Source organism: Ambystoma mexicanum, chromosome 7p, assembly GCF_040938575.1.
Source record: "Ambystoma mexicanum isolate Mex_15411 chromosome 7p, UKY_AmexF1_1, whole genome shotgun sequence".
Taxonomy (NCBI): Eukaryota; Metazoa; Chordata; class Amphibia; order Caudata; family Ambystomatidae; genus Ambystoma; species Ambystoma mexicanum.
Genome location: NC_090939.1, coordinates 30,457,022 through 30,473,184, shown reverse-complemented (window position 1 = coordinate 30,473,184; position 16,163 = coordinate 30,457,022). Strand labels below are relative to the sequence as shown.

The 16,163-nt window shown below is 52.5% G+C and overlaps 1 protein-coding gene across 5 annotated transcripts in view; it reads right to left on the bottom strand.

Moving 5' to 3' along the window:
- LOC138525644 (Fc receptor-like protein 5) overlaps window positions 1-16,163 on the bottom strand; it is an 800,717-nt gene that overhangs the window by 732,382 nt on the left and 52,172 nt on the right. For all 5 annotated transcript variants that reach the window (XM_069635697.1, XM_069635696.1, XM_069635699.1 and 2 more), the window contains exon 2: window positions 1,504-1,842. In XM_069635697.1, coding sequence (XP_069491798.1) covers window positions 1,504-1,842 — 339 coding nt within the window. The remainder of the gene's footprint in view (window positions 1-1,503; window positions 1,843-16,163) is intronic.

Genomic DNA, 16,163 nt, shown 5'->3' with positions numbered 1-16,163 from the left:
ACCTCTGGCTAGCACACAGGCATCAGGTGTTTCGCGTGGCCATGTCCTGCCTACCTGCTCCCACTACCCACCCCCACTGCTGACGAGCACACAGGCATCAGGTGTCTTGCGTGGCCCTGTCCTGCCTACCTGCTCCAACTACCCACCCACACCTCTGGCTAGCATACAGGCATCAGTTGTCTCGCGTGGCCCTGTCCTGCCTACCTGCTCCCACTACCTACCTACACCTCTGGCGAGCACACAGGCATCAGTTGTCTCGCGTGGCCCTGTCCTGCCTACCTCCTCCCACTACCCACCTACACCGCTGACGAGCACACAGGCATCAGGTGTCTCGCGTGGCCCTGTCCTGCCTACCTCCTCCCACTACCCACCCACACCGCTGACGAGCACACAGGCATCAGGTGTCTCGCGTGGCCCTGTCCTGCCTACCTCCTCCCACTACCCACCCACACTGCTGACGAGCACACAGGCATCTGGTGTCTCGCGTGGCCCTGTCCTGCCTACCTCCTCCCACTACCCACCCATGCCTCTGGGGAGCACACAGGCATCAGGTGTCTCGCGTGGCCCTGTCCTGCCTACCTCCTCCCACTACCCACCCACACCTCTGGCTAGCACACAGGCATCAGGTGTCTCGCGTGGCCCTGTTCTGCCTATCTCCTCCCATTACCCACCCACGCCTCTGGTGAGCGCACAGGCATCTGATGTCTCGCGTGGCCCTGTTCTGCCTTCCTCCTCCCACTATCCACCCACGCTGCTGACGAGCACACAGGCATCAGGTGTCTCGCGTGGCCTAGTCCTGCCTACTTCCTCCCAGGCATCAGGTGTCTCCCGTGGCCCTGTCCTGCCTACCTCCTCCCACTACCCACCCACGCCTCTGGTGAGCATACAGGCATCAGGTGTCTCGCGTGGCCCTGTCCTGCCTTCCCCTCCCAATACCCACCCACGCCTCTTTCGAGCACACAGGCATCAGATGCGTCGCGTGGCCTGTACTGCCTACCTCCTCCCACTACCACCCCCCCCCCCCCACGCCTCTGGCGAGCACACAGGCATCAGGTGTCTTGCGTGGCCCTGTTCTGCCTACCTGCTCCCACTACCCACCCACGCCTCTGGCGAGCACACAGTCATCAGATGCGTCGCGTGGCCTGTACTGCCTACCTCCTCCCACTACCACCACCCCCCCCACGCCTCTGGCGAGCACACAGGCATCAGGTGTCTTGCGTGGCCCTGTTCTGCCTACCTCCTCCCACTACCCACCCACGCCTCTGGTGAGCATACAGGCATCAGGTGTCTCGCGTGGCCCTGTCCTGCCTTGCTCCTCCCAATACCCACCCACGCCTCTGGCGAGCACACAGGCATCAGATGCGTCGCGTGGCCTGTACTGCCTACCTCCTCCCACTACCACCCCCACACCCCCCTCCCCCCCACGCCTCTGGCGAGCACACAGGCATCAGGCGTCAACGTGCATAGCTGAAAACACAGAATGGAAGGTGTGAAGCTGCTCACCTTGAAGCTGCAGTGGGAAGCACTTCCTGTATTTCCCTTTCCCCCCTTCCTCCATGACCACGTGGTAAAGTCCCGCCTCCTGTGGGGTGACTAGGGACAGCTCCAGGCTACCGTTGGCGAAGGCTTGGCATTTGGGCATGTTGCGCTTGCATAGAGTGCTGCTGCTTGTTGAGGGCTTCACTGTAACCACAGGCCTGGTCTCATTCACCCTCCAGACAAAGCTACAATCCCCGGGGCAGTGGGTCCGCTCCGAGTCCGTGAGCTGGAGCAGCACCGAACCCCAGGGGGCCACGTACACGTCCATAGTCGCATCACATGGCTCTTTTCCAGAGGAAGGATCTTTAAGACAAACGGGGAGAAAGAAACGGAGGCGTTAGTGAGAGCGTCACAAGTTGTGAACATGAGAACATCGGAGTTTCTGTTCTTGGCAGTTGTCACAGAGAGAAGGAGGCAGGTATTAGATTTGCCGAAACACCAGGCGCTTCATCTGGGCTTCTATACACTGCAAACACGTATACAATTCATTGCCACCAGGAAGGGGCAGCAGCGACACTGCACCCGCGGCTCTCAACCATTGCAAGGACCAGGGGTTGTGTCCGGGCCTTTCAACCGTTTCAGATTAAAGTGGCCTCGAGCCTCAAAGGGGCCCCCAGCGCCCAAGGTCGGACTGGGACAAGAAATAGGCCCGATAACACAAAAAAAGTGGCCCACCCCTCGCCTCAAAAAGTGGCCCACCCCTCGGCTCACGGCGTTTAACCCCACCCCGAAGTGACATCCAGGGACGCAATGAAACACGACCTTTCACCCCTTGACAAAACAGCCGGAAGTGGCATCAAATAGCATTGACCTAAGTACACTAAATTACTGTGAATCAAAGCAGATGTCGAAGCCCAAATGATAGTATGTTATTGTATAGCACGTACGCTTAAGCTATTTAATTATAGAACAAATATGCATACAATATCACCTAACCTATGTTGGTACTCATTTTTCGACCTACGAAGGATGAAAGGCTTTTTGAAGAAAAAAAAATGTGAAAAATAAATATTTATTTTTCTTCCAAACCGGCCCAGGCGTGGCCAGAAAACGGCGCCCACTCCCCAGGGACGATTTCGGACCAGCCACGGGCAGAAAGGCCGAGGGGCCAATCCGACCCTGCACGCCTACCCCAAAGTTGCTAGTCAGCAGTCTGAAAACACAGCAATATATTCTGCATTACTTCCGTTCTGCGGCTTTAAATGCGCTCTTTGCAGTGCTCTCCTTACAAGCTGCGTTTGCTGGAGCCCTTCCGGCTGTCACTTCCCTCAGGGTATACAGAAGCGCTAAGGGCTGTCATTTCCCTCGGGGTACAGAAGCGCTAAGGGCTGTCACTTCCCTCGGGGTATACAGAAGCGCTAAGGGCTGTCACTTCCCTCAGGGTACAGAAGCGCTAAGGGCTGTCACTTCCCTCAGGGTATACAGCGCTAAGGGCTGTCACTTCTCTCGGGGTATAAAGAAGCGCTAAGGGCTGTCACTTCTCTCGGGGTATACAGAAGCGCTAAGGGCTGTCACTTCCCTCGGGGTACAGAAGCGCTAAGGGCTGTCACTTCCCTCGGGTACAGAAGCGCTAAGGGCTGTCACTTCTCTCGGGGTATACAGAAGCGCTAAGGGCTGTCACTTCCCTCGGGGTACAGAAGCGCTAAGGGCTGTCAATTCCCTCGGGGTACAGAAGCGCTAAGGGCTGTCACTTCTCTCGGGGTATACAGAAGCGCTAAGGGCTGTCACTTCCCTCGGGGTACAGAAGCGCTAAGGGCTGTCACTTCCCTCGGGTACAGAAGCGCTAAGGGCTGTCACTTCTCTCGGGGTATACAGAAGCGCTAAGGGCTGTCACTTCCCTCGGGGTATACAGAAGCGCTAAGGGCTGTCACTTCCCTCGGGGTACAGAAGCGCTAAGGGCTGTCACTTCCCTCGGGTACAGAAGCGCTAAGGGCTGTCACTTCTCTCGGGGTATACAGAAGCGCTAAGGGCTGTCACTTCCCTCGGGGTACAGAAGCGCTAAGGGCTGTCACTTCCCTCGGGGTACAGAAGCGCTAAGGGCTGTCACTTCTCTCGGGGTATACAGAAGCGCTAAGGGCTGTCACTTCCCTCGGGGTATACAGAAGCGCTAAGGGCTGTCACTTCCCTCAGGGTACAGAAGCGCTAAGGGCTGTCACTTCTCTCGGGGTATACAGAAGCGCTAAGGGCTGTCACTTCCCTCGGGGTATACAGAAGCGCTAAGGGCTGTCACTTCCCTCAGGGTACAGAAGCGCTAAGGGCTGTCACTTCCCTCAGGGTATACAGCGCTAAGGGCTGTCACTTCTCTCGGGGTATAAAGAAGCGCTAAGGGCTGTCACTTCCCTCGGGGTACAGAAGCGCTAAGGGCTGTCACTTCTCTCGGGGTATACAGAAGCGCTAAGGGCTGTCACTTCCCTCGGGGTACAGAAGCGCTAAGGGCTGTCACTTCCCTCGGGGTACAGAAGCGCTAAGGGCTGTCACTTCTCTCGGGGTATACAGAAGCGCTAAGGGCTGTCACTTCCCTCGGGGTACAGAAGCGCTAAGGGCTGTCACTTCCCTCGGGGTACAGAAGCGCTAAGGGCTGTCACTTCTCTCGGGGTATACAGAAGCGCTAAGGGCTGTCACTTCCTTTGGAGTACAGAAGCGCTAAGGGCTGTCACTTCCCTCGGGGTACAGAAGCGCTAAGGGCTGTCACTTCCCTCGGGGTACAGAAGCGCTAAGGGCTGTCACTTCTCTCGGGGTATACAGAAGCGCTAAGGGCTGTCACTTCTCTCGGGGTATACAGAAGCGCTAAGGGCTGTCACTTCCCTCGGGGTACAGAAGCGCTATCACTGCCTTGCCTTTTAACATTGGTTTCTTCACATCAGAGATTTGTGGACAAAGGAGGATTTATAGCTTTTCAGTGGACATTGCGGAGCCAGTGTCAATGAAAGGTGTCAAAGCCTTGACTAAGGCTTTAATCCCTTTTATTCACGCCACGCCCCATTTTCAAGCATTTGTCTGGCATAGAGGAGGGGCAGAGCGCAACTTGCGTTTCCGCTGCCTCCCTTCTTCTCTGCCACACACATGCCCCATCATTTGCACCGGCATGCATTTTCATGCCAGTGCAAATGCTGCTGACCCAGAACCCCACAGGGATCCATTGCTCACATGCAGCAACAGCGTTGCATTTCAATTGTGAAGACTGCTTACCATGCATGCATGTAATCACCTCCTGCCGTGCGAGCATCACAAGCGGCGCCCACAGTTAAAAGTAAACATTGGCTGTCATGCTTGTTCACTCCCACCCCTTCCTCAGCCGTTACCCGAGGCCCCTGAGGTTTGCTGTCAGAATACTCATTGTAAATGGCATTCAAAACGTTCCTCTTAGGTGTTGGCCCCCTACAATTTCTGTGCCCCCGTTCCCCTTGTATGACCACTTGGCGTGCCCCGCAGGCTCACTCATCCTGGCATTGCAGCATTCCCTCCTGGCCTCCACTTTATTTATTTATTTATTAGTATTTATAAAGTGCACAACAGCCACTAGGTATTGTGGCGTAGAGAAGACTTTCTGGTTACAGAGGCCATAATAGACTTAGTGGTTACATGGGAAGCAGAGAGGACTTAGTTACATGCTTAGCTTAGTGGTTACAGAGGCCATAATATGCTTAGTGGTTACATGGGAAGCAGAGAGGACTTAGTTACATGCTTAGCTTAGTGGTTACAGAGGCCATAATATGCTTAGTGGTTACATGGGAAGCAGAGAGGACTTAGTTACATGCTTAGCTTAGTGGTTACAGAGGCCATAATATGCTTAGTGGTTACATGGGAAGCAGAGAGGACTTAGTTACATGCTTAGCTTAGTGGTTACAGAGGCCATAATATGCTTAGTGGTTACATGGGAAGCAGAGAGGACTTAGTTACATGCTTAGCTTAGTGGTTACAGAGGCCATAATATGCTTAGTGGTTACATGGGAAGCAGAGAGGACTTAGTTACATGCTTAGCTTAGTGGTTACAGAGGCCATAATATGCTTAGTGGTTACATGGGAAGCAGAGAGGACTTAGTTACATGCTTAGCTTAGTGGTTACAGAGGCCATAATATGCTTAGTGGTTACATGGGAAGCAGAGAGGACTTAGTTACATGCTTAGCTTAGTGGTTACAGAGGCCATAATATGCTTAGTGGTTACATGGGAATCAGAGAGGATTTAGTTACATATTTTGCTTGGTGAGCAGGAGGAGCTAATTGAACAGAGTGGTTTTGGGGGTTTTGCGAAAGATGGAGAGGAAGGGTTGCGCTCTGAGTTCACTGGGTAGTGCATTCCATAATTCCATAATCCCATGTCCAGATGGCTGCAGGAGCCCACGTGGGGTGTGCGGGGATGGCCCCAGACACCGCACAGGCGAGGAACAGATGGGCAGGTGTCCCCCCTGCACGAGCGAGGGTTAGCCCTTTATAAACAGTGCCTAGAGCCCCACATCTATGCCCTTTGTTGGTTCTCCCACAGTTTGCAGGGTCCTTTTGACAGTGCTCGTGAGTGGTCCAGCGCCCCCTGGCTGCAGTCTCTGTATTATCTGTCAGAGGCTCTAGATAGCACCGCCATGGCGGCCATGACAGGGAAGACTGTTGGCCATCCTGATCTCTTGAGGTAGACCATGGTGAACCAGTAGGAGTCCCACCTTGGGCAACACAACTTCCGTTGCTGTGGCGTCTTCCATTTCCACCTCCAGGTACACTGAAAGGAAAGCTGCAGAAGTCTGTGCTCGCTTGTTCCCTAGGTTTCTGGCTGGGGTCAGAGGTCAGAGGTCAGGATAAGGGCTACCCGACACAGCAGGCATTGTCTGATTTCAGCTTCTACCTTTGCTTCCAGGTCAACAAACCACTTCTTTTCTCTGAGCCTTGCCGTTCATTGGATGATCCCCTGGTGTTCTATGTGTGTCAGGAGCTCTGCCCTCCCGGTAAGTGACTGAGGCAAGATAATGAGAGCCATTCTCAGTAATTCACAGTGTCATGTGCGTGTCAGAAGCTCCGCCGTCACGGTGAGTGACCGAGGCAAGATAAAGAGAGCCATTCTCAGTAATTTAGTGTCATGTGCGTGTCAGAGCGCCGCCCTCACGGTGAGGGATTGCGGCAAGATAATGCCAGCCATTCTCATAATTCACAGTGTCATGTGTGTGTCAGGAACTCCGCCCTCACGGTGAGGGACTGCGGCAAGATAATGTCAGCCATTCTCAGTAATTCACAGTGTCATGTGTGTGTCAGTAGCTCCGCCCTCACGGTGAGAGACTGAGGCAAAATAATGAGAGCCATTCTCAGTAATTCACAGTGTCATGTGTGTGTGTCAGTAGCTTTGCCCTCACGGTGAGAGACTGAGGCAAAATAATGAGAGCCATTCTCAGTAATTCACAGTGTCATGTGTGTGTCAGTAGCTTTGCCCTCACGGTGAGTGACTGAGGCAAAATAATGAGAGCCATTCTCAGTAATTCACAGTGTCATGTGTGTGTCAGGAGCTCCGCCCTCACGGTGAGGGACTGAGGCAAGATAATGAGAGCCATTCTCAGTAATTCAGAGTGTCATGTGTGTGTCAGGAGCTCCGACCCTCACTGTGAGTGACTGAGGCAAGATAATGAGAGCCATTATCAGTAATTCACAATGTCATGTGTGTGTCAGGAGCTCTGCCCTCAGGGTGAGGGACTGTGGCAAGATAATGCCAGCCATTCTCAGTAATTCACAGTGTCATGTGTGTGTCAGGAGCTCTGCCCTCACGGTGAGGGACTGAGGCAAGATAATGAGAGCCATTCTCAGTAATTCACAGAGTCATGTGTGTGTCAGTAGCTCCGCCCTCACGGTGAGTGACTGAGGCAAAATAATGAGAGCCATTCTCAGTAATTCACAGTGTCATGTGTGTGTCAGGTGCGCCGCCCTCACGGTGAGGGATTGCGGCAAGATAATGCCAGCCATTCTCAGTAATTCACAGTGTCATGTGTGTGTCAGGAGCTCCGCCCTCACGGTGAGGGACTGAGGCAAGATAATGAGAGCCATTCTCAGTAATTCACAGTGTCATATGTGTGGAAGGTGCTCCACCCTCACGGTGAGTGACTGAGGCAAGATAATGAGAGCCATTCTCAGTAATCCGGAGTGTTGTGTGTGGCAGGTGCCCCGCCCTCACGGTGAGTGACTGAGGCAAAATAATGAGAGCCATTCTCAGTAATTCAGTGTCATGTGTGTGGCAGGTGCCCCGCCCTCACGGTGAGTGACTGAGGCAAAATAATGAGAGCCATTCTCAGTAATTCAGTGTCATGTGTGTGTCAGTAGCTCTGCCCTCACGGTGAGTGTCTGAGGTAAAATAATGAGAGCCATTCTCAGTAATTCACAGTGTCATGTGTGTGTCAGGAGCTCCGCCCTCATGGTGAGGGACTGAGGCAAGATAATGGGAGCCATTCTCAGTAATTCACAGTGTCATGTGTGTGTCAGGAGCTCCGCCCTTACGGTGAGTGCCTCGGCGAGTGACTGAGGCAAGATAATGAGAGCCATTCTCAGGAATTCACAGTGTCATGTGTGTGTCAGTAGCTCCGCCCTCACGGTGAGTGACTGAGACAAAACAATGAGAGCCATTCTCAGTAATTCACAGTGTCATGTGTGTGTCAGGAGCTCCACCCGCACGGTGAGGGACTGAGGCAAGATAATGAGAGCCATTCTCAGTAATTCACAGTTTCATGTGTGTGTCAGGAGCTCCACCCTCACGGTGAGTGACTGAGGCAAGATAATGAGAGCCATTCTCAGTAATTCACAGTGTCATGTGCATGTCAGAAGCTCTGCCCTCACGGTGAGTGACTGAGGCAAGATAATAAGAGCCATTCTCAGTAATTCACAGTGTCATGTGCGTGTCAGGAGCTCCGCCGTCACGGTGAGTGACTGAGGCAAGAGAAAGAGAGCCATTCTCAGTAATTCAGTGTCATGTGCGTGTCAGGAGCGCCGCCCTCATGGTGAGGGATTGCGGCAACATAATGCCAGCCATTCTCAGTAATTCACAGTGTCATGTGCGTGTCAGGAGCTCCGCCCTCACGATGAGGGAATGCGGCAAGATAATGCCAGCCATTATCAGTAATTCACAGTCATGTGTGTGTCAGGCGCTCCGCCCTCACAGTAAGGGACTGAGGCAAGATAATGAGAGCCATTATCAGTAATTCACAGAGTCATGTGTGTGTCAGTAGCTCCGCCCTCACGGTGAGTGACTGAGGCAAAATAATGAGAGCCATTCTCAGTAATTCACAGTGTCATGTGTGTGTCAGGAGCTCCGCCCTCACAGTGAGGGACTGCGGCAAGATAATGCCAGCCATTCTCAGTAATTCACAGTGTCATGTGTGTGTCAGGAGCTCTGCCCTCACAGTGAGGGACTGAGGCAAGATAATGAGAGCCATTGTCAGTAATTCACAGTGTCATGTGTGTGTCAGTAGCTCCGCCCTCACGGTGAGTGACTGAGGCAAGATAAAGAGAGCCATTCTCAGTAATTCAGTGTCATGTGTGTGTCAGGAGCTCCGCCCTCACGGTGAGGGACTGCAGCAAGATAATGCCAGCCATTCTCAGTAATTCACAGTGTCATGTGTGTGTCAGGAGCTCCGCCCTCACGGTGAGGGACTGAGGCAAGATAATGAGAGCCATTCTCAGTAATCCGCAGTGTTGTGTGTGACAGGTGCCCCGCCCTCACGGTGAGTGACTGAGGCAAAATAATGAGAGCCATTGTCAGTAATTCACAGTGTCATGTGTGTGTCAGTAGCTCCGCCCTCACGGTGAGTGACTGAGGCAAGACAAAGAGAGCCATTCTCAGTAATTCAGTGTCATGTGTGTGTCAGGAGCTCCAACCTCACGGTGAGGGACTGCGGCAAGATAATGCCAGCCATTCTCAGTAATTAACAGTGTCATGTGTGTGTCAGGAGCTCCGCCCTCACGGTGAGGGACTGAGGCAAGATAATGAGAGGCATTCTCAGTAATTCACAGTGTCATGTGTGTGTCAGGCGCTCCGCCCTCACGGTAAGGGACCGAGGCAAGATAATGAGAGCCATTATCAGTAATTCACAGGGACATGTGTGTGTCAGGAGCTCCGCCCTCACGGTGAGGGACTGCAGCAAGATAATGCTAGCCATTCTCAGTAATTCACAGTGTCATGTGTGTGTCAGTAGCTCCGCCCTCATGGTGAGTGACTGAGGCAAAATAATGAGAGCCATTCTCAGTAATTCACAGTGTCATGTGTGTGTCAGTAGCTCCGCCCTCACGGTGAGTGACTGAGGCAAAATAATGAGAGCCATTCTCAGTAATTCACAGTGTCATGTGTGTGTCAGGAGCTCCGCCCTCACGGTGAGGGACTGAGGCAAGATAATGAGAGCCATTCTCAGTAGTTCACAGTGTCATGTGCCTGTCAGGAGCTCCGCCCTCACGGTGAGGGACTGCGGCAAGATAATGCCAGCCATTCTCAGTAATTCACAGAGTCATGTGTGTGTCAGGCGCTCCGCCCTCACGGTAAGGGACCGAGGCAAGATAATGAGAGCCATTATCAGTAATTCACAGTGACATGTGTGTGTCAGGAGCTCCGCCCTCACGGTGAGGGACTGCGGCAAGATAATGCTAGCCATTCTCAGTAATTCACAGTGTCATGTGTGTGTCAGTAGCTCCGCCCTCACGGTGAGTGACTGAGGCAAAATAATGAGAGCCATTCTCAGTAATTCACAGTGTCATGTGTGTGGCAGGTGCTCCGCCCTCACGGTGAGTGACTGAGCCAAGATAATGAGAGCCATTCTCAGTAATCCGCAGTGTTGTGTGTGGCAGGTGCTCCGCCCTCACGGTGAGTGACTGAGGCAAAATAATGAGAGCCATTCTCAGTGATTCACAGTGTCATGTGCGTGTCAGGTGCTCTGCCCTCACGGTGAGGGATTGCGGCAAGATAATGCCAGCCATTCTCAGTAGTTCACAGTGTCATGTGCGTGTCAGGAGCTCCGCCCTCACGGTGAGGGACTGCGGCAAGATAATGCCAGCCATTCTCAGTAATTCACAGAGTCATGTGTGTGTCAGGCGCTCCGCCCTCACGGTGAGTGACTGAGACAAGATAATGAGAGCCATTCTCAGTAATCCACAGTGTTGTGTGTGGCATGTTCTCCGCCCTCACGGAGAGTGACTGAGGCAAAATAATGAGAGCCATTCTCAGTAATTCACAGTGTCATGTGTGTGTCAGTAGCTCCGCCCTCATGGTGAGTGACTGAGGCAAAATAATGAGAGCCATTCTCAGTAATTCACAGTGTCATGTGTGTGTCAGTAGCTCCGCCCTCACGGTGAGTGACTGAGGCAAAATAATGAGAGCCATTCTCAGTAATTCACAGTGTCATGTGTGTGTCAGGAGCTCCGCCCTCACGGTGAGGGACTGAGGCAAGATAATGAGAGCCATTCTCAGTAGTTCACAGTGTCATGTGCCTGTCAGGAGCTCCGCCCTCACGGTGAGGGACTGCGGCAAGATAATGCCAGCCATTCTCAGTAATTCACAGAGTCATGTGTGTGTCAGGCGCTCCGCCCTCACGGTAAGGGACCGAGGCAAGATAATGAGAGCCATTATCAGTAATTCACAGTGACATGTGTGTGTCAGGAGCTCCGCCCTCACGGTGAGGGACTGCGGCAAGATAATGCTAGCCATTCTCAGTAATTCACAGTGTCATGTGTGTGTCAGTAGCTCCGCCCTCACGGTGAGTGACTGAGGCAAAATAATGAGAGCCATTCTCAGTAATTCACAGTGTCATGTGTGTGTCAGTAGCTCCGCCCTCACGGTGAGTGACTGAGGCAAAATAATGAGAGCCATTCTCAGTAATTCACAGTGTTATGTGTGTGTCAGGAGCTCCGCCCTCACGGTGAGGGACTGAGGCAAGATAATGAGAGCCATTCTCAGTCATTCACAGTGTCATGTGTGTGTCAAGAGCTCTGCCCTCACGGTGAGTGACTGAGGCAAGATAATGAAAGCCATTCTCATTAATTCACAGTGTCATGTGTGTGTCAGGTGCTCCGCCCTCACGGTGAGGGATTGCGGCAAGATAATGCCAGCCATTCTCAGTAATTCACAGTGTCATTTGCTTGTCAGGAGCTCCGCCCTCACGGTGAGGGACTGCGGCAAGATAATGCCAGCCATTCTCAGTAATTCACAGAGTCATGTCTGTGTCAGGCGCTCTGCCCTCACGATAAGGGACTGAGGCAAGATAATGAGAGCCATTATCAGTAATTCACAGTGTCATGTGTGTGGCAGGTGCTCCGCCCTCACGGTGAGTGACCGAGGCAAGATAATGAGAGCCATTCTCAGTAATCTGCAGTGTTGTGTGTGGCAGGTGCCCCGCCCTCACGGTGAGTGACTGAGGCAAAATAATGAGAGCCATTATCAGTAATTCACAGTGTCATGTGTGTGTCAGTAGCTCCGCCCTCACGGTGAGTGACTGAGGCAAAATAATGAGAGCCATTCTCAGTAATTCACAGTGTCATGTGTGTTTCAGGAGCTCCGCCCTCATGGTGAGGGACTGAGGCAAGATAATGGGAGCCATTCTCAGTAATTCACAGTGTCATGTGTGTGTCAGGAGCTCCGCCCTTACGGTGAGTGCCTCGGCGAGTGACTGAGGCAAGATAATGAGAGCCATTCTCAGTAATTAACAGTGTCATGTGCGTGTCAGGAGCTCCACCGTCACAGTGAGTGACTGAGGCAAGATAAAGAGAGCCATTCTCAGTAATTCAGTGTCATGTGTGTGTCGGGAGCTCCGCCCTCACGGTGAGGGACTGCGGCAAGATAATGCCAGCCATTTTCAGTAATTCACAGTGTCATGTGTGTGTCAGGAGCACCGCCCTCACGGTGAGGGACTGAGGCAAGATAATGAGAGCCATTCTCAGTAATTCACAGTGTCATGTGTGTGGCAGGTGCTCCGCCCTCACGGTGAGTGACTGAGCCAAGATAATGAGAGCCATTCTCAGTAATCCGCAGTGTTGTGTGTGGCAGGTGCTCCGCCCTCACGGTGAGTGACTGAGGCAAAATAATGAGAGCCATTCTCAGTGATTCACAGTGTCATGTGCGTGTCAGGTGCTCTGCCCTCACGGTGAGGGATTGCGGCAAGATAATGCCAGCCATTCTCAGTAGTTCACAGTGTCATGTGCGTGTCAGGAGCTCCGCCCTCACGGTGAGGGACTGCGGCAAGATAATGCCAGCCATTCTCAGTAATTCACAGAGTCATGTGTGTGTCAGGCGCTCCGCCCTCACGGTGAGTGACTGAGACAAGATAATGAGAGCCATTCTCAGTAATCCACAGTGTTGTGTGTGGCATGTTCTCCGCCCTCACGGAGAGTGACTGAGGCAAAATAATGAGAGCCATTCTCAGTAATTCACAGTGTCATGTGTGTGTCAGTAGCTCCGCCCTTACGGTGAGTGACTGAGGCAAAATAATGAGAGCCATTCTCATTAATTCACAGTGTCATGTGTGTGTCAGGAGCTCCGCCCTCACAGTGAGGGACTGAGGCAAGATAATGAGAGCCATTCTCAGTAATTCACAGTGTCATGTGTGTGGCAGGTGCTCCGCCCTCACGGTGAGGAACTGAGGCAAGATAATGAGAGCCATTCTCAGCAATTCACAGTGTCATGTGTGTGGCAGGTGCTCCGCCGTCACGGTGAGGGATTGCAGCAAGATAATGCCAGCCATTCTCAGTAATTCACAGTGTCATGTGCGTGTCAGGAGCTCCGCCTTCACTGCGAGGGTCTGAGGCAAGATAATGAGAGCCATTCTCAGTAATTCACAGTGTCATGTGTGTGTCAGGAGCTGCACCCTCACGGTGAGTGACTGAGGCAAGATAATGAGAGCCATTCTCAGTAATTCACAGTGTCATGTGCGTGTCAGAAGCTCCGCCCTCACGGTGAGTGACTGAGGCAAGATAATGAGAGCCATTCTTAGTAATTCACAGTGTCATGTGCGTGTCAGGAGCTCCGCCGTCACGGTGAGTGACTGAGGCAAGATAAAGAGAGCCATTCTCAGTAATTCACTGTGTCATGTGCGTGTTCGGAGCGCCGCCCTCACATTGAGGGATCGCGGCAAGGTAATGCCAGCCATTCTCAGTAATTCACAGTGTCATGTGCGTGTCAGGAGCTCCGCCCTCACGGTGATGGACTGCGGAAAGATAATGCCAGCCATTATCAGTTGTTCACAGAGTCATGTGTGTGTCAGGCGCTCCACCCTCACGGTAAGGGACTGAGGCAAGATAATGAGAGCCATTATCAGTAATTCACAGTGTCATGTGTGTGTCAGGAGCTCCGCCCTCACAGTGAGGGACTGAGGCAAGATAATGCCAGCCATTCTCAATAATTCACAGTGTCATGTGTGTGTCAGGAGCTCCGCCCTCACGGAGAGGGACTGAGGCAAGATAATGAGAGCCATTCTCAGTAATTCACAGTGTCATGTGTGTGGCAGGTGCTCCGCCCTCACGGTGAGTGACTGAGGCAAGATAATGAGAGCCATTCTCAGTAATCTGCAGTGTTGTGTGTGGCAGGTGCCCTGCCCTCACGGTGAGTGACTGAGGCAAAATAATGAGAGCCATAATCAGTAATTCACAGTGTCATGTGTGTGTCAGTAGCTCCGCCCTCACGGTGAGTGACTGAGGCAAAATAATGAGAGCCATTCTCAGTAATTCACAGTGTCATGTGTGTGTCAGGAGCTCCGCCCTCATGGTGAGGGACTGAGGCAAGATAATGGGAGCCATTCTCAGTAATTCACAGTGTCATGTGTGTGTCAGGAGCTCCGCCCTTACGGTGAGTGCCTCGGCGAGTGACTGAGGCAAGATAATGAGAGCCGTTCTCGGAGCTCCACCGTCACAGTGAGTGACTGAGGCAAGATAAAGAGAGCCATTCTCAGTAATTCAGTGTCATGTGTGTGTCGGGAGCTCCGCCCTCACGGTGAGGGACTGAGGCAAGATAATGAGAGCCATTCTCAGTAATTCACAGTGTCATGTGTGTGGCAGGTGCTCCGCCCTCACGGTGAGTGACTGAGCCAAGATAATGAGAGCCATTCTCAGTAATCCGCAGTGTTGTGTGTGGAAGGTGCTCCGCCCTCACGATGAGTGACTGAGGCAAAATAATGAGAGCCATTTTCAGTAATTCACAGTGTCATGTGCGTGTCAGGTGCTCTGCCCTTACGGTGAGGGATTGGGGCAAGATAATGCCAGCCATTCTCAGTAGTTCACAGTGTCATGTGCGTGTCAGGAACTCCGCCCTCACGGTGAGGGACTGCTGCAAGATAATGCCAGCCATTCTCAGTAATTCACAGAGTCATGTGTGTGTCAGGCGCTCCGCCCTCACGGTGAGTGACTGAGACAAGATAATGAGAGCCATTCTCAGTAATTCACAGTGTCATGTGCGTGTCAGGTGCTCTGCCCTCACGGTGAGGGATTGCGGCAAGATAATGCCAGCCATTCTCAGTAGTTCACAGTGTCATGTGCGTGTCAGGAGCTCCGCCCTCACGGTGAGGGACTGCTGCAAGATAATGCCAGCCATTCTCAGTAATTCACAGAGTCATGTGTGTGTCAGGCGCTCCGCCCTCACGGTGAGTGACTGAGACAAGATAATGAGAGCCATTCTCAGTAATCCACAGTGTTGTGTGTGGCATGTTCTCCGCCCTCACGGAGAGTGACTGAGGCAAAATAATGAGAGCCATTCTCAGTAATTCACAGTGTCATGTGCGTGTCAGTAGCTCCGCCCTCACGGTGAGTGACTGAGGCAAAATAATGAGAGCCATTCTCATTAATTCACAGTGTCATGTGTGTGTCCGTAGCTCTGCCCTCACGATGAGTGACTGAGGCAAAATAATGAGAGCCATTCTCAGTAATTCACAGTGTCATGTGCGTGTCAGGTGCTCCGCCCTCACGGTGAGGGATTGCGGCAAGATAATGCCAGCCATTCTCAGTAATTCACAGTGTCATGTGCGTGTCAGGCACTCCGCCCTCACGGTGAGGGACTGCGGCAAGATATTGCCAGCCATTCTCAGTAATTCACAGAGTCATGTGTGTGTGTCAGGCGTCCGCCCTCACGGTGAGGGACTGAGGCAAGATAATGAGAGCCATTATCAGTAATTCACAGTGTCATGTGTGTGTCAGGAGCTCTGCCCTCACGATTAGGGACTGCGGCGAGATAATCCCAGCCATTCTCAGTATTTCACAGTGTCATGTTTGTGTCAGGAGCTCCGCCCTCACGGTGAGGGACTGAGGCAAGATAATGAGAGCCATTCCCAGTAATCCGCAGTGTTGTGTGTGGCAGGTGCCCCACCCTCACGGTGAGTGACTGTTAGGGAGAATTCTCTCTTTAGGCTGAATTTCCTAACCTAGTGAGTCCCCCAGCAGCTTTGCTGCATTTCTGGAGTTTGTTTTTTTTTCTCCTGCCAAGAGTGAGACTCTTTTTCTCTCACTCTTGGACATGATTTATGGTGTTCCTTTGACTGTTAAAGTGTTTTATGGGCTATGGGGTGCTTTACTCCATAGGGTCTCATGTGTTTTTACTATATGCGTTTCACAGCACCCTCCGTGCAGTAACACAGGGGTGTCATAGTGACACCCCACCATAGACTCCATACCCTGGGACTGACTAATGTCTCCCAGG